We start from the raw sequence: 18,585 nt of genomic DNA on the forward strand, positions 1-18,585 counted from the left end.
GAGCCTCAAGAAGAGACAGTTGCAAGGATCGCCAAGGGAAGGTACCAGGGGGGCAGGACCAGACATTGTCCTCCCGATTGGAAACTCCTTATCATCAAAGATGTGGCAGGATAGACCCCTGGGGAGCTGACCCAAGACCATCCCCAATAACCTGACTGTGTAGCTCAAGAAGCCACACCAAGGTTCGTGAAAAGCCCAAATGCACAACGCTCAGGAAAAAGGCACAGAAAGTTACAGGCACAAAGCATGACATGACAGGATACTACTGTGCAGTAGTACCGAGCTACTATGCAGTCAGCATCACCTAAAAGCCATTTGGCAATGCTACTGCACAGTAATTGCCTACGCTGAAGCCATTCAGAGCAGCTCCCCCACCAAAAGACCCAGAAACATACACAATACTTCTGCTCTAGTTTTATACAGACTGACTCTTCAAAATTGCATACATGCTTTGCTTGGTTAGTTGGATCAAATCCAGCAAAGCCTAGATTTCAAATGCTCAAGATCCCAGACCCAATTCCCAGGTGTAGCCAGTCCCACTGCTTTTGGGGAGAATTGGAAGAGGGGCCGTCTAGCAGGAAAAGGTCCCTTGCTTTATTCTCTGCACCACTCCCTTCCAGGTGAGAGCCAGATTGGACACATTACCTCTTCACCAGTAGTGTCTACCTCAATACTTTCTTCATTTCCCTGTTTCTCAAACTGTAGATCAGTGGGTTAAGCAATGGAGTTGCCAGTGCATAGGAAAGTGTCACCACTTTCCCATTGCTTCCAGGGGTTGACGGAATGATATAGGTAGTCGTAACAGAGGTTTAGAAGAGACCTACCATGGTCAGGTGTGAGGTGCAGGTAGAAAAAGCCTTGCATCTACCAGACTACTGTGGCAGCCTAAATGCTTCCTTAAGTACCATCACATAGGAGGTCAGGATGAAAACGAAAGTGGTGAAGATAAGGAGGCAACACAGGATGTAGCAAGAAAGTTTAGTGCTGGGAGCTGGGATGCAGAAAGTAGTCAACAGTAGGACTGGGTCACACATGAAATGATCCAGAATATTGGGGTCACAAAAAGGGACTTTGGAGATGAGGACAATGGGGACTATGAACCAGAGGAAGCCAAGGAACCAGTAAGAGGCCACCAGAACAAGGCAGGGCCACTAGGACATAAGGCTGGAGTAGTGCAGGGGATGACAGATGGTCAGGTACCTATCTATCTAAAGCCATGGATACAAGGGAGAAGCACTCACAGCCCCCATGGGGAAGAAGAAGTAGAACTGGAAGAAGCAGCTTTGAAAGGAAATGACATCTCTTTGTGGGGTTGGCAGGTTTGACATCATCTGTGGCACTGTGGCAGTGACATAGCATGTGGGTGGCCCCTCTGTGCTCCATCCACCCCACCATTGCAGTGCTCATGAACTGCACCTGGTACCTCGAGGTATGTAGAGAAAAATTTTAAAGCTGTGCCTATGGCCGAATCACTGATTCTCTGAATCAGAATCAAATCTTCAGATTCGGATTTGGCCGAATCAAATCAGGACAGTGATCCAAATCAGTGAATTGAATCACTATCCCCCGAATTGGGCTGAATCCAAATCCGAATTGAATATGGCCCGCTTCACACACCCCAAATGGGCTGGCAGTTGAAATGGGGGTCATGCCCAACAGCCCATACAATGCACAAGTTGCCTGCCAGTGTCAGAGTATAGGCTAAGGAGAGGAGAATGCTTAGGAGGACGCGATTCTTTGCTCAAGGGAAGGGAAGCCCAACAGGATGAACTCAGTCACAGGGTTGGTGGTGTTTCTGGATTCATTGTGGAAGAAGGATCTAGTGGGCAAGAGCTGGGAGACACTGGAAATAAGACTCCTCATGCTATATCACTACATCTGAAGGCAACGTGGGGTCTGGAATTTCAAGTGCGATGGACCAGCAGTGGGACTCTGAGCACAGCCCCATCACTGAAGCTAGGGGCAGCAGTCAAACTATGTGTGCATGCAGACATGAATAGGCACAAGTCTGTCTGTAGCTTTCACATCTACCTGGGATGGTTGATCCACTCAGGGCAGGTTCATTTAGCTTAGTGGACACCTACCCTGCTGGAGAAAGCCACTACACTGAAGCCCTAGAACAGCTGGATAGCCTGGCTTTCCCACAGCTGGCTCTGCTTTTGAGGGCCAGCCTAGAAGAATTTCTTCTCAGCAAACCAGAACTAAGACTGGGAGTTTCAAACATTCCTTAACTGGTCACGGTCAGGTGTTTCTGAGACCTTTCTGCGTGGTACATAACGTAGTTTTTGAATCTGGCCAAGACTTCCTTTTAAAAATGGGATTCAGGCTTCAAAACCACCTAGATGCCTTTGAGTGCTTTACCCACAATATTTATCTCTAGGAGACTGTGCGGTGAAATTGAACTAGATCAAAGGGACATTTCAAATCTCCTTACCTTCTGTTCATACAGATCCAGGGATGGCATCAGTCATGGATCAGAAGACACTCATATGTAAGAGGAAAATATGTTAGTCCAGGTTTCTGGATATGCCTCTCTCAATTCCTGGCTGTAAATAAAAGAAAGAATGATTCATTACAAATGAAATGAACTTATAAATCAATGCATGATTATTGCTATTTTTCCTTAGTCACTCAGAAACACTCAGGAGCCCAGCCCTGGCTAGGTCCCATGCTGCTGCACACTGTGCAGACCCAGAACACATAGTCCCTGACCCAGACAGTCTTCATGGCAAGTCAGATTACACAAATTCCAGGACTTAAAGTTTAAAACGAATGAGTCTGTGTTATATTAATGTCTACATTTGGTTATTCTATCTATTCCTATTGTTATGGAAGCACTAAGCCAATAATGATTATGAAATCCTTTTATACTTTGAATTCCAATACATTCCTGACTACGTATGATATCAGCCCCTAGCTTCTTTTTCAATAATAATGATATCATATTATTTAGAGTTGAATGAAAATAATACAATATGAAGAACTATAACCATATTATTCCTAAAAATGTTTAAAAGACTGATTCAATACTAAACAGTGTGCCTCTAGATTTGCGTAATGTGTTACATTAATATTAACTTGCCATGTTAAAGTCTAGATTTTATAATTATTAAAATTATTGTCTTAATTTAGTAAGGATTGTAGTGATCCCTGATGGGTAAAAATGTTACATTTATAATACTATTATATCAATCCTTGGTCCTGGGTAGGATCAACTCAGGCAACACATGGATCTGTGAAACTTGTAACAAGCCATGTCACTCTCAAATTGGGTTTGTAAACTGCAAATGGATTCATCGGGTATCTAACTAGACTTCTTATGTGTACACCATGATTAAAATAATTAAAATCTCTATATTTTAATTATAGAGATCAAGTTTGTTAAGGAAATACCAAATTAAGAATGATATATCATATGGGGAACATCTACACAATTGTAAATGTGCAGTAGTCATTGTGCATTTAGTTTATTGTTTGCTTAATGAAGTATTAACTAAATGCACAGTAACTACAGCTACTGTGCAGTAGTGCCAGAGTATGGTTTTTTTAGTGACACTTACTGTGTAGTAACCATAGTGTATTAGCATGGTTTTTACCGGACATGCTACTGCACAGGCTACTACACATTAAGCGTCTCATATAGATGCACCCACTGACATCTAGATTCCATGTAAAAATTAGCAACATACAGGTTGTATTAATGTCCAGGATTAAAGTTTTAAAATACTGAGCTATTTAAGTGTGGTCTTTATCCAATTCCTCTATGAATGTAAATGTGTTTAAAATATTATAGAAAGGACTAAGTCTTACACTTGCTAGAATATTACATTGAACCTGTGGATCTGAATAAGTCGTTAGGTTGATAAATGTCAGTGTAGTTAAAACAGCCACCTGTGATGGTGGTTTGTTAAAATGGTTTTGTTAAAACAGTCACCTCACTAATGCAATGGCTTGTCGCACTGACTTTCAGGTTCTATTCGAAAGCTAAAAGAGCAAAACTTTTGCATACTTAAATTGGCATGCTCCCACCAGTTGTTCAGCTCCCTCACCCTTTGTAGGCTTAAGGAAGCAACTCAAAAATGCACAGCACTCTTATCCAGCAGTCTCCATCCTAAGCCTCAGTTCAGGCAGCATTCAGTCACCTCTCAGGAGCACTTGGGTGAAACGTTGTTTCCTATGAACGATGCAATGTCTGACAAAAAAATCAAAACCTGTGCTGTCTGAAAAATGCTGGCTTTGTTTTTGCTCAGCATAGGGGCCCCAGAGGGAGGGAGGGTAACTCTCTCAAGGCTGGTTAATTTTTCCATCGAATCAACACCCTTAAGAGATCACCTCATTCCTCACAATGCAATGGGTGAGCTTAGAAGTCTTTGTTCTCCTCTTTGTTGTGTCATCCGGTTCAACAGAAAGTGTTCAACCTCTTACCAAAGTCTGTCTAGCAGATCTCTTGAGGATCTGATCCGAGGGTCCCTCAGAACATATTTTTAAAGCCAAAAAGGACCATGTGTGACATGGGTTGTTAACCTACGGCCTGTGGGCCAGATCCAGCTCAGGGAGCCATTTTATCCAGCCCAGGGAACTGGAGATTCTACAAGTTTTTGGCACAAGGGGGCAAAGGCAGTGTTTCAGCACCAGAGGACATTGCCACCATGGTGGCTGGGTGGCAAAGAGAAGCGGCATGGTGGCAGCACTGCTGGGGGGTATAAGGGACTAAGGCAGCAACGTGAACTGGGTTGGAAGTGGCCCGTGCTCAAAGCTTAGTTTCAGTAGAGCCCTTCTCCAAATAGTTACCAACCCCTGATGTAGGAGATTATCTAGCCTAACCTCCTGTATCACACCAGCAGTAGAATTTTATCCAATTACCTGCCATTGGTCCAATAGCTTACATTTGATTAAAGCTAATCACCAGGAAAAGTTTCCAAGAGGACTGTCGAAGGAATAAGTGGTGTTGAATCTGACTTCAGCTTCCAGCCATTGGTCCTTGTTTTGCCTCCCCAAGAAGATACTTAGACACTGCCATCAATTCCTCACTTTCTTTCTTTATTAGGTTCCACTGTTGGAGAAACCAGGCATCACACTTTCAATGTCATTGCTTCAAACACAAGACCTGAAAACTCTTTTTTTTGGTTCAGATGAAAGCTGAAGCTCAGAAGAAATCTTCTGAATCCAGAATCTGGGACTGTAAGAAAATTAAACACTGCAGTTTTATGATAAAATAATAGGAGTTGGCACACTTTTTTAAAATGCACCCCATCAGGTCTATAAACTTCAGTTTTGTCAGGCAGTGGGGATGTATACACATACTGTGGGAAGTGACATTCGCTGTGTATATGTGACTCTGATGCCATCTGCAGTTGAGCTGGAACTCTGTCCATTATATTTGTGCTGATCTTTCAGAGACCATCTGGTAAAAATGAGATACAAGCAGTAGCACTGTGACGGGGCATGCTTGGGGCCACGTCTCATGCCGAGCTACTCACCTGTCTCTATGGAACAGATGGCCTAGTCTTGCCTGCTACAACTTTGTTGTTTCCATAAACTGGTGGTAAATGTGGGAGACTGCCCATTCATTGCCCTGGTGCCAGGGGGTGCTATCTGCGGCTCCAACCTCACCTACACCACAGCCCATGCCTTGCAGATGGGATCCACATGATGTAACCGTAGCCTACACCATGACTGGTGCTCCAGGGTCTCACAGGGACTCTCCCTCCCTCTCTGGAGCAGCAGGTCATTGGGACGAACGAAAGAGCTTAAGGGCAAGCACACTCTCAGCCTCCTTGCGGCGGAGGACTTACTTGGGTCAGGACTCACCCCTAACTCTCTGGCTGAGCCCCCTACTCGGCCTCTGGCCCAAACTGTGGCCTCAGGCATCCGCGACCATGCCTTGGCCTCTTCCCCACACATGGGGTTCCTATTACGCCTCCTCTAGGGCCTCGGCACACACCCCACCATGGGGTCTTCTCATCTTCATGATCAACTACTCATGGGGCTGGCGCTTGCATTGCCCTTCAGGCTTACTCCCAGTTCAGCCCTACTCAATGCGCCCCCGAGATTTACCTTCAGACCAACTCCCGTTCAACGCTACTGTGTGTGGTGCCATGCTCTATGCTCTCCACGCTACCCCCTCTGGGGTCTCTGGGATCTCACATCCCTGCTGGGCTCAGATGGCACTCTGCTTGCTGTGCCTGGCCCCACTACTCCCACAGCTGCCTCCAAAGACCGTCTGAAGATGAGGGCTGGGGCTAAGGTGCCCCTCCTCGCCTTCCACTGGGGAGGTAACTGGCCTGGCATTTCCTGGGGGCTCCCATGCCACCAGATGCCCCACCAGGCCACCCTTCCCCAGCAGGGTGCAGTTTTAGATCAGGCCCAGGACCAATGAGCTTCCTGCTCTTACCTTCCAGATGTTCCTGCTGAGCTCAGCCAGGCAATGTTTCTGCCCGGGTTGGCAGCAGTAAACTGCAGCCTTTATATCGCATTCTCTCAAAATGGCTGCTGTCATTGAGCACCTGGTAGTTGCCTGACTCTGCCCTTAAAGTGGCCGTCACCTAAAGGTGCCCTGCCACAAGTACAATAGTGGGAAGAGGGCCAGGAAGGGCACTAGCCCTGGGCATTGACATAGTGGGGGACACCAGAACACAACACGGACCCACTGTAGCCGAGGGATAGGCTTTTGATACGCTGGCCACTGCAGCCCCATAGCATGGGCAGCTCCTGGTGCCCTGTTTGCTCCCCACCCCCAGATACAATATGCATTGCAAAAACCCAGGGAGGGACAGCATTGCACTCAACCCCACATCCCCATATGCCACTGAGTGCTGGACTCCCTGACTGGGCAATGCAGAGCTGCACCTGTGACAGCAAAGATGCCTTGAGGAGGGTGGGAGAGGAGGAGAGGGGCAGGCTGTATTCTGGTGCCCAGTGCTGTGCCAGTGTGTGGTGAGCCTGCTCATCAGCTGCAGCAGCTACTATAGACCTTGCTACTACAGCAGCAGCTGCCACCAAGGTGAGGAGAGGTAGGGCAGGTAAGACTCCCCCACAACTCCCACTCTTCGATGGCTGGCACTCTGCCCAGGACACTATAGGAGCTTGCCATATCTCTTGATATGAGGGGCCTGTTTAGGGCTCACTGGATCCATTCTATCCCCAGAGGAAGATGAACTGGCTGGCCCAGAGTGATAGTGGGGAATGGCCCCATATCTCATTCTCCTTAAGTCTCACCTGTGAATGTGTCCTAGGCCAATAAGTATTCTTGGGACTTTGTTTGACCTTTGTATGGCACAAGTGGGTGGGTTCTCATTGACCTTACATGAGAGATGCTGTGTAACTACTCTCTATCTGGCAGCCTCAGCAACAGGGTCTCAGGCTGAGCAGATCCTAATAATGGAGCAGCTCTGCTCTTACCACAAACTTCACTCTCCTGTCATTGGGCTTGCATCCCAGGAGCTGCAACTCCTCAACCATACTCTGAGCTGGTAAGTGTTCAACCACACATGGATCAGAGCTTCAGTGGTCAGGGTTTCCCCACCCCCTGACCAATCCTGGCTACCATAGTCCTCCGGCCTGGTGGCTGCTGATTTGCTCTCAGAGGGTGAAAATTGACTTATCAGAGGTACTCGCCACTGATTCACCTGGTTGAATGAGCTGTGGTGGGATCTCACACTCTCCGTGGAACAGTGAAAACAGATTGCGGTCTGAATGGTAACGGGGGGTGAATAAATATTATGCCTGTGCCTTCTGCCATTCTCAAGTGGAAGACAGTGAGTAGGGCACACTGCCCACCAGGCTGTAAATGGGGGAGTGAGGACAGCTCAACATTGAGGATAGAGGCAGAAATGGGGCCACATATGGTGACTGTTGTGTGCACTGTCCTGGGTTGTTGATACAATTAGGTTATCATGATGATTGTTGCTGGCATTTTTGTCATAGAATCATAGGATGGAAGGGACTTTAAGGGTCATCTGGTCCTACCCCAGCATGAAGATGAGAATATTAATCCTAAATCATCCCTGTCCGATGCTTACCAGCTCCCTCTTCAAAACCTCCAATGAAGGAGTTTACACACTTTCCTTGGGCAGACTATTCCACTACGTTACTGTTCTGAGAGTAAGGAAACTTGTTTGTTGCTTTTTTTTCCCACTGAGATTTATTCTAAATCTACTTTGCCAAAATTTAAAATCATGCCTTCATGTGATACTTTATCAAAACTCTTAAAGAAGCTAACTCTGGAAACACAGGAGAGGATTACTGCTCCCACCTCCCGCAAACCTAGGCCAGGCAACTTTTACTTATTACGGAAGACCCACAAACTGGGCAGCCTAGGACACCTCATTGACTCTGGCATTAGCATCATCACAGAAGGAGTTTCTGGCTACCTTGGTTCTACCCTATTCCCACATGCCCCTGGAGCCATCAGCTATTTGAAACCCACAATTTTTTAAAAAGAAACTGGGCCCCATTGGTAAGCCTCCAGCAAACTCCATATTACCTACCATGGATGTCATGTCTCACATCCCCCATGAGGATGAATTACAAACCATGAAGAACATTATCCCCACTAAACTCCATTTCTGTTTTCCACTTCACTCTTCTGCTTTGCTCTCATGCACAGCCATTTCAGATCTGAGGACTCCCTGTCTGGGGACGTACAAATGAATGGCACTGACATAGGCACACATATGCCCCCTGCCCAACATGTCAGCATATTTATAACAGACCTTGAAGTTCATTTCCCCAGCAGCTGCCCACTCATCCTGCTGGTCCATCTCCCTCCCTCTCCCCCTCCCCAGGGATATCAATGACTTATTCATAATATGGACACACAGGAAGAAATCTCTAGAGAAATTTCACCAGCATTTTAACAACTTCCACCCTTCCATCAAACTTTCTCTGGAATATTCCACATATCAAATCCATTTCCCAGACACTACACTGAAGGTTAGCAATGGCCACATTGCTGCTATATTGTATCAGAAACCAAACAACCACCACAACTACCTTCATGCCACAAGCCACATCACTAGCGCCATCCTCTACAGCCACGCTGTGTGTTACAACCATATCTGCTCTGATCCCACTGATAGGGATGAACGCCTGAAGGATCACAGAACCACAAACAACAAGGGCTGGAAGAGACCTCAGGAGGTCACATCTAGTCCAACCCCCTGCTCCAAGCACGACTAGCCCAAACTAGATCATTCCAGCTGAGGCTTTGTCTACCTGGGTCTTATAAACGTCTAAGGATGGAGATGTCACATCCTCTCTGGGTAGCCTTTCCAAGTGTTTCACAACACTGCTAGTGTAAAAGTTTTTCCCAATATCAAACCTCAACTTCCCTTATTGTCCTGTTCCAAAAGTAGAAGCCCAAAACTGTAGCCACCCAAATCAACAAAGCCAGACTCAGACCTCACTCTGGCCTGCTACAGTACCAACACCAAGGACAACAGATTTCTTTGGTTGTCCCCTAAAGTCCCCAGCTTGAACACTTTAGACACATGATTAATGACTTCCAATCCCTCCTGGAAAAGGATCACCGTCTTAAGGTAGCCTCTGGGGACAAACCTGTCTTGGCTTACAGACAGCCCCTAATACTGGACTTAATACAGTATTAAACTTTACATGGTGGCACTGGAGTCATGACAATGACGTGGACAAGAATAGTCTGTTCTCTAAAAAATGAGCTTAGTGGGCACAGAAATCTGCAATGTCAAGCATAAGACAGACAACAAAAGGAAGTACTAAGCAATGTGTGGCACAGTAGCAACATCGCTGTACGGGCACATGAAGACACGCTCATAGAATCATAGAAAATCAGGGTTGGAAGGGACCTCAGGAGGTCATTTAATCCAATCCCCTACTCAAGCAGGACCAGCCCCAACTAGATCATCCCAGCCAAGGTTTTGTCTACCTGGGTCTTAACTACTGGAACAGGCTACCCTAAGAGGTTGTGGAATCTCTATCCCTACAGGTTTTTAACTACCCAACTATAACTGCAAATCATCTGCAGACTGGACAGTGTTTAGCATGGTTTAAACAGGGACTACAGATTCTTATTCCATTATCTGGACTAGCTTTTATGGCCCCTTTGTCCCTGTGGGTTCTTTGCTTGTATCCATCTCCCTACACTATCCCCCTCCCACCTTCCCCAGCCCTTCCTCTCCCTCCTCTTTTCCCACCTTTTGCATTGAAATCACTCTTTCCACTTTATTCACTGCTCTATCCTGTCCTTTCACACCATATGATGAAGTGAAATCAAATTAATTAAATCTTGGGCTCTATAGATATTTTATTTAGTTAATCTGGAAGATGCATATTTATGCTGCTGTCTACTTTATTAAAAGCCTTACTAAAGCTCAAGTATACAGTGCCCATTCCATTACTGTCATCTACCCAATATGTTACTTTTTTTTCAAGATGTTCCAGCTGTGAGGGGCATGAAGCTGTGATATTTGCTGTTTTTCTTTCATAGTTTCATAGTTGGTAGGGTTGGAAGGGACCTGAGCAGATCAAGTCCGACCCCCTGCCATGGCAGGAAGGAGTACTGGGGTCAAACAACCCCAGCAAGGTGTTCAGCCAGCCTCCTCTTAAAGACCCCCAGGGTAGGAGCCAGCGCCACTTCTGAGTACTGCTGATGTGTGTCTCAGCTGCCGCGACTATTTCTGGTGTTGGGGCTGTCACATGAGTATAGCAATGACATGAATATGGATGTGGGATGTTTCTGTCTAAGTCCAAGGCCTGAAGCCCAAAGTGAGCAGGGAGTTATCTATGGAGGCTAGGGGCATTAAGTCCTGCTGAGCTCACCTGTGAGACTGCTCTGGCCTTGTACCCAGTGCCTGCTCTCAAGCCCTTGGTCTCCAACATGTGAGCATGGCTGCTGGGGACAAGGCCAGAATAGCCTCACTAGCAAATCTCCAGCTGTGGAGCAAACCTGCAGGCTCGTGTGGGAGGACTGTACTCAGCTTCATCCTTACCAGGACTTGCCACTGCAGTTGTACAGAGAAGGATAAGGCAACCCAAAACTATGCAACAGCTCTTGATGTACACAGACCCTGGTGCAATTTGAGGTGATAGATTTGACCTATAAACCCCTTAACAGCCTGGACCCTACATACCTAAGAGACAGCTTTCTCCCTGATGCCCCATTGCGGCCCCTAAGATCAGTGAGAGATAATTTCTGCAAGCACCATCAATACACCATGTCTGCTTGGCAAAAATGCGAAAGATCATTCTCAGCAGTCGCTCCACAGTTGTAGGACTCCCTCCCTCTTAAGGCCCAACAGGGCCTGAGGCTGGATAGCTTTTGCAATCACTGTAAGATCTTCCTATTTGTGCGGACATTTAGCAAGCAAACCTAGGCTGCGCTATAGCTTGATATTCCAGGGATTCCTCCTGACTTACATGGGCAACAAATTTGCCCACTTGAGCTGTGTAGGAAATGCAGGGAAACAACTGAAATTAAATAGTGCCAAAAACGGAAAGAGGGGATCCAGGTGTGCACTATCATTGCACTTATTTACATTGTGCAGGCATAGAAATACACACAGCTTGTATTCCAAGTGAATGGTCAAATGGATTTTTATCATTAGATGCAGAGTGACTCCTAGCAGTCACACAAAATGCATTTGCTCAGTCGGATCAGAGATAGTGAGTGTCTCCTAAAGGTGAAAGGCCTCTGTGTCATTTGTGGGCCCATACAGCCTAAGACTCCTACAGATACAACTCCTACAGATACAACCCACCCTGTTACACTCCCTATGCTGTAAGCTAGCCAGCCAGTACCACCAGGAGCTAGACAGGAACAGCTATCGCTCCCCCAGCAGTGTCCTCCTCAAAGCTTCCTTCACCTCTTTGTTTCTCAAGCTGTAGATCAATGGGTTGAACAGTGGTGTCACCACTGCATAAAAGAATGTAACCATCTTCCCACTGCTCCCAGAGGCTGCTGGATTGGCATAAGCGACCATGACAGAGCCATAGAAGAGACCCACCACAGCAAGGTGAGAGGTACAGGTGGAAAAGGCCTTGCGTCTCCCAGCCCCCTGAGGCAGCCTTATCACTGCCTTAAGAACCATTGTGTAGGAGGCCAGAATAAATAGAAAGGTGGAAAAGAGGAGGAGGGAACTTAGGCAATAGCAGGCCCGTTCAGTGTAGGGAGCAGGGACACAGGAGACAGCCACCAGTGGGACTGGATCACAAAGAAAATGATCCAAGACATTGAGGCGATGGAAAGGGAGTTGAGAGATGAGGACAATGGGGATGATGAACCAGAGGAAGCCACAAACCCAGCAAGAGGCCACCAGGAGTAAGCAGAACTGCTGGGACATGACACTGGGGTAACGCAGGGGGTGATAAATAGCCAGGTACCTATCCAAGGCCATGGCTGAAAGGAAGAAGCATTCGGTGGTTCCCATGGAGAAGAAGAAGTAGAACTGGAGAAAACAGGCTTGAAAGGAGATGACATCTCCCTGAGGGGTTGCCAGGTCCACTAGCATCTGTGGCACTGTAGTTGTGATGTAGCAGATCTCCAGGAAAGAGAAATTTCCCAGGAAGACATACATGGGCAAACGGTGGAGGCGAGAGTCCTGTAGAATAGCCCACATGATGTAAAGGTTGCCTGCCAGTGTCAGAACGTAGGCTGAAGAGAGGAAGGCACAGAGGAAAAGGCGACTTGTCTGGTCCAGGGATGAAAAGCCCAACAGAATGAATTCAGTCACAGGGTTGGTGGCATTGTTTAAAATCATCGGGAAGCTTGGATCTGGAGAAATGACACACAAGATATTCCAGTTTTATTCCTGGCTTTGAGAATGGATAAGGCTCTAGTGGGGTAGAGCCGGGAAATCTAGGAGTTAGGACTCCTGTTATATCATCAGCGCTGAGAATGTTCACCATACAGTATAGGAAAGCAGACATTCATTCCCTGAGCGTGGTTCCATCCCCACACAGGGAGCAGTGCTCTCACATGTGCCACATACACGTGCAAACACACTCGCACACAAAATGCATTTCCAAGTCCATACATGATTCAACACCCTCCATGCATGAAAAAGGCCCAGCATGGATGCTTTAGATCAGTTGTTCTTGACTTCACTGGACTCTAGACACCCCTCGTTAGACACGAGGCACCCTTCAGAAAATTCCAGGACTTAGATCCCAGACATTTTTGACTACAGAGAAATAACAGAGTAATTCTTCTGTTGCTCAGACAGAACTTAGAAAGACAACAGGACATCACAGCTGTTTTGACACTAAGAATTCCTATGGGAAATCTTTGGGTTCATCTTGTGAATCGTGTGTTGTAGTGTTAGAGGGATGTTGTAGCCATGTTGGTCCACAAATTATGCAAATAAGCAAGGATTTTTTGGGCATGATATCCTTTATTGGCCCAACTGCATGGTTGGAATAAGGTTAGGCGAGCTTTCAAATGCAATGCATACTTCAGCAGGTCACGCATAGGCATTTGCACACCTAACAGTGCTAAGATGATGCAGCAGCCTTCAAAGGACCTCATGCTGTTCCTGGGTGCCACAGCACCCTGGCTGAGAATCATCATTCTGGACCAGCTATACTGCCTAGGGAACACATTCCCATACCGGCGTGTGCTTTTGAGGGCCAGTCTAAATCAGTGGCTTTCAAACTCTTCCATGGAGCCGTGGGCTTTTGCAAGAGATCATTCAGGGGTTCAGGCCGAACAGGCTGAGAGGTGATGTGCTACCACTGGGGGCCAGGTCCCCAGGCTCTATGTCAGTTCACAGAGTAGTGGTAGGGGTTCCATGACAGAAGAGATGTGAGAAGTTTCTGTGGCTTTAGGAAGTTTAAAAACCACAGTCTAGAGGATGGGAAACCCTTCTCTGTGCTGGTCATAACAGCACATGATGCTCAAGAGCAGTGGTTCTCAGCCTTTTTTGTTACTGGGACCCATTTGTAAAGATCGATGGCCAGTCCCAACCCACAGCCCCCTGGTCCTGCCAGTGCCCCTCACTCCAAAGCCATAGTCCCCAGCCCCCCTGAGCCATGCTGGTGTCCCTCCCATCCTGCAGTCTCCTGCCCCCCCAGCCCTGCCAGAGGGAGCTCCCAGCTGACCCTGTCCCACTCAGGCCAGAGCGTGGTGACTGCAGCAGCTCTGGCTCATGTGAGTGGCAAGGGAGCAAGTCCAGCCCCAGGATGGGCTGGAGGGAGGATGAGGGGAGGCCTGTTGCACCCACCCTGCACTGGGCTGGGGCTCCCACACCATGCCAGGCAGCCCAGTCACGTCCCCACCTGCTCCCCAAGCAGTGTCTCCTGGACGCCCCGACTCTGCAAATATGGTCCCCGGCCCAGGTGTCACTGGCCAGCCATGAAGCTCCCTGCCACCCTGGAAGGACCCCCACTACCCACTTATCCCACTGGAGGGGCAGGTGCCTTCCCCACCCCCAGCCCCCTGCCCCGATGCAGCCTCGGCACCTGGCCTCCTTCCCCCAGTGCTGGCAGACACCTGCCCCCACCCCCACCCTAACCAATTTCCTTCCACACCAATACCCTGCCCCCACCACACCTCACCAGACAGTCCCCAAGATCCGGACCTCTAACCCCCACTCCCAATACACTTACCTGCATCCAGCTGCTGGAGCTGCTCCCATGACCCTTCCTGGCTGCATACTGGCCACATGTGTGTACACATGCAGATGCATGTGCACCCGCTGCCTCCAATCGCTCTAAGCAGCCCCTGGCAGGCTGGAATGCTGCCAGCCTGTAAAGGGCAACCTACACTTTCCCACATTTTTCTGGGACTTGCTTGTGACCCTTTCAAATCTTCTTGTGACCCACTTTTGGGTCGTGACACATAAGTTGAGAAGCACTGCTCAAGAGAACATCAGGGAGCTGACAGGCAACCCCCTTTCTTCACTTAAATGGCTTAGATTAATGGCTTAAAAGGACCATTTTTCAAAATAGAATTCAGACTCCCAACATCGTCATTGAAAATTTTACCCCACTCCTCTTCTTCTGCAAGACTTACGAGTAAAACAAAATTGGATAGTGGGAGGCTTTACAAATATTTACCTTGAATTCAGGAAATCCAAGATTAGCATCAGTCATGAGCGAGGCCTAAGAGATATGCAGGAGAAAGATCTGATAGTTTGTACTGTTAAGATGTTTCTCCATATTAATTTTTCTGTGCGGCTGAAATAAGAAACCAGTTATTGCATATGGAATAAACTGTGTATGAGCTAACAGTGTGCCCTTGTTGTTAAGAAGGCTAACGACATACTGGCCTGGTATATTGGGCTGCATTAGCAGGTGTGTTGCCAGCAGATAGAGGGAAGTGATTATTCCCTCTATTCATCACTGGGGAGGCCACATCTGGAGTCCTGTATCCAGTTTTGGGCCCCAACTACAGAAAGGATGTGGACAAATTGGAGAGAGTCCAGCAGAGGGCAACAAAAATAGTAAGGGGGCTGGGGCACATGACTTGTGAGGAGAGGTGGAGGGAACTGGGCTGATTTAGTCTGGAGAAGAGAAGACTTGGAGGGGATTTGATAGCAGCCTTCAAGTCCCTGGAAGGGGGAGTTCAAAAGAGGATGGAGCTGGACTGTTCTCAGTGGGGGCAGATGACAGAAGAAGGAGCAATGGGCTCAAATTGCAGCAAGAGAAGTTTAGGTTGGACATTAGGAAAAACTTTCCTGTGAGGAGGGTAGGAAAAAAGCACTGGAACAGGTTACCCAGAGAGGTGGTGAAATCTCCGTCCTTGCAGGTTTTTAAGACCCAGGTAGACAAAGCTTTGGCTGGGATGATCTAGTTGGGGCTGGTCCTGCTTGGAGCAGGGGGTGTGGATTAGATGACCTCATGAGGTCCCTTCCAACACTATTTTTTCTATGATTCTGTGAGTTTATTATATTAATGATTATAGGTCCCAACTGAGTGTTGTATTATAGCCTGGTTAATATTAATTCAATATTAAATTTAATATGAAACCAAAATTAAATCCTGTAATGAACTGTGACCTAGTGAATAGTAAAATAGCAAAGATTAATTTCTAGGTCATGTTATTAAAAAGTAATTGGCAATAATAGCTCAGGAGGTCCATTTTATCAAAATGTTAATTTTCTATTGATTTACAGGTTTGATCAGATAAGCAATCTCTACTAAACCTGGGTCTAAGCAAATGAGAGAAGCAGGTGTTCTTACTGTCTAAGCTCAGAGAATGAAAACAAGCCAGAAACTTTTCAGAAAGAGCTAAAATGGTACTGTAACTTTCTTTTCTTTTCTTTTCTTTTCTTTTCTTTTCTTTTCTTTTCTTTTCTATGAAAGAAACCACCTTGGAAACTCAGCAGCCTAAACACGTATAGGCACAGATGTGTTGCAAAAAATTGCGGTCCGTTTCTTGGAGGCCACTAAAATCACAGACACACACTCATTAGATGGCACAAAAGGTGTATTTGCAAATAGGGTCAGAGCAGAGTCAAAAACTCAGATTACTCTGAATCCACCAAGGAATTTTTGCAGGCTGTATTTATCTTTTTCCTCCTGAGCACGTGTGCAGAAACAGGAACTCTTACAGCTTATTTCCATTTCATACAAACATATATGTGGTTACATCACTACATCCATCACATGTATATTATAATTAACTACTTAAGTATGCAGGGCGGAGAGGTAAATATGCATCAGCTAATCAAGCATGCTCAGAGAATACTATAGGTCACCAAGAGTTTAAACCCCACCCCTTTCAAGGACACAGTCAGTTGAATTCCAGCTTCTGTAATCTGCATGAGAAAGGGTAGGGAGAAGCTGGGGGAGAGTCTGCGATTTAGTATAAGAGAAGCTGTGGCAAGGCTGGCCAAGGAAAAAAGTCCTTGGCAGTGTTTCTTTCTTATCAGGTGCAAGATGCAAGCTGTGCATTTCTAACAATACTCCATTTCTAACAGATGTGTGTGTGCATGCACACGCACATGCACACAGATATTCTATATGCACAGTTCCTCCCTCACCTCTTCAAGAGTTGATTTGCTTTGAAAAATATGCTTTACAAATGTCACACTTTCCTAAAGGTGCTTTAGAAAATAAATTTAAGAAGCAAGCCTTGAAAATTGCTCTAGAAATTCTCTTCAGAAATTACAATAGGAAATGATCACTAGAAAATTCTTTGTAGAAAATTCTCAAGGACACTGTGGGTGTAAGAAGAAACGGAAAACTACCATGAGAGGAGCACCTTCCTGGATAGGAACTGTGGAACTATAAAACCTAACTACTGGGCCTGCGTGAAGTGGCTAGTATTTGCTTTTGATTTGGATTCGGCTGTTCCTGAATCTCCAAATCACCCAGGTCCATCCCCCACCTGCTCTCCTAGCCCGGTAATGGCTGCCCCGCCTGCCCCAGCTCCTGGCACTTGGGGGAAAAAAACGCACCAACTCAGCAGGTGCTGCCGGGAGGGGGGTGATCCCCACTGCCCTGCATTGCCCCGCGTTATGTGGGTTACTCTGCATGAGCCCCCCCATCACCCCACTGTCCCAGCTCCCCTCCCAGCCCCCCATGGCTGCCCCACCCCAGCTCCAGCCCTTTAAGAAAAAAAAAATCAGAAAAAGCCCACACTCACTGTTGCTGCCTGGCGGGGGGCAATCCCTGCTGCCCCTCGCCACACGGGGAGCTCTGCACATGCCCCTCAAAGCCCTGAGACCGCTGCAGGAACTGGCGAGTCTTGGGGTTTTTCTAGTTTTTTTTTTTCCCTAAAGGGCTGGAGCTGGGGCAGGCGGGGCAGCCGTGGGGGTGCTGAGGGAGTGATGGGGAGGGTCGGGGAGCTTGTGCAGAGCCCCCCATGCATCATGGGGTAGTAGGGGGCAGCGGGGATCACCCCCCTGCCTGGCAGAACCCGGTGAGTTGGGGCTTTTTTTAAAGCACCAGGAGCTGGGGTGGGTGGCGCAGTCATGACGGGGTATGGGGAGCGGGTGGGGGTTGGAGGAGCTGGGGGAGCAGGCAGGGGATGGGGCCTGGCAGGGGTCCTCCCCATGGCCCCTCCTCCAGCCCCTCCTCCCGGCCCCCTACTTACCAACATGGAGTCCGGGTCCAGCTCCTACTGCAGCGGGCAGGGACTGCCCAAATCAAAAAAGCTCTCTGAATCTTTTTCAAATCAATTCAGACCTTTTTTATTGATCCCCTGATTCAATTCAGATTCAGCTACCAAATCAGGCCAAATCTCCTCCAAAGCAAATCAGCACTCAAAGCTTTACACAGCCCTCCTAACTACCTCCCAGATGGAGCTGGACGATATGAAGGGATGGCATGCATTGGATGCCTGTGATGGCAAGGGATTGGTCTTGATCACCCAGGAGATTCCTTCTAGCCCTGCACTGCTCAATACACTTTTGATCATTTTCTCTGGAAATTAACACCACAGCCGTGCAAACAAATACACAGGTGCACTAGAAGTCACTAGAAATCACACTTTTGAAAGTATGTGTCAAAATTTATGCCTCAGCATTTTTTTCTTTTTTTTTTTTAGAAATTACCTGAGAAAAGTCTCTATAGACTTTAGCAAGGTCTTAAGCATAAGAAATTACTCTAAAAATAGTTGTTTGGGGAAATAGTTTCTAGAAACTATACTTTGAAGTTGCTGAATAG

General features: G+C 47.1%; 1 protein-coding gene and 1 pseudogene across 1 annotated transcript; both read right to left on the reverse strand.

The window, feature by feature from the left end:
- Positions 1 to 641: 641 nt before the first annotated feature.
- LOC149861826 (olfactory receptor 11H12-like) lies at positions 642 to 4,870 on the reverse strand (annotated as a pseudogene).
- Positions 4,871 to 11,798: 6,928 nt separating this feature from the next.
- On the reverse strand, positions 11,799 to 12,734 carry LOC149861827 (olfactory receptor 11H6-like). The gene has a single exon (XM_090053574.1). It carries the CDS (start codon positions 12,732 to 12,734, stop codon positions 11,799 to 11,801), a length of 936 nt encoding a protein of 311 aa, XP_089909700.1.
- Between the last annotated feature and the right edge of the window lie 5,851 nt (positions 12,735 to 18,585).

The sequence above is a fragment of the Crocodylus siamensis genome, chromosome 6 (assembly GCF_052110815.1).
Source record: "Crocodylus siamensis isolate JL-2025a chromosome 6, ASM5211081v1, whole genome shotgun sequence".
Lineage (NCBI taxonomy): Eukaryota > Metazoa > Chordata > Crocodylia > Crocodylidae > Crocodylus > Crocodylus siamensis.

Coding starts and splice junctions, on each gene's coding strand:
- LOC149861827 (XM_090053574.1), bottom strand. CDS start 12,734: ATGATTTTAAACAATGCCACCAACCCTGTGACTGAATTCATTCTGTTG.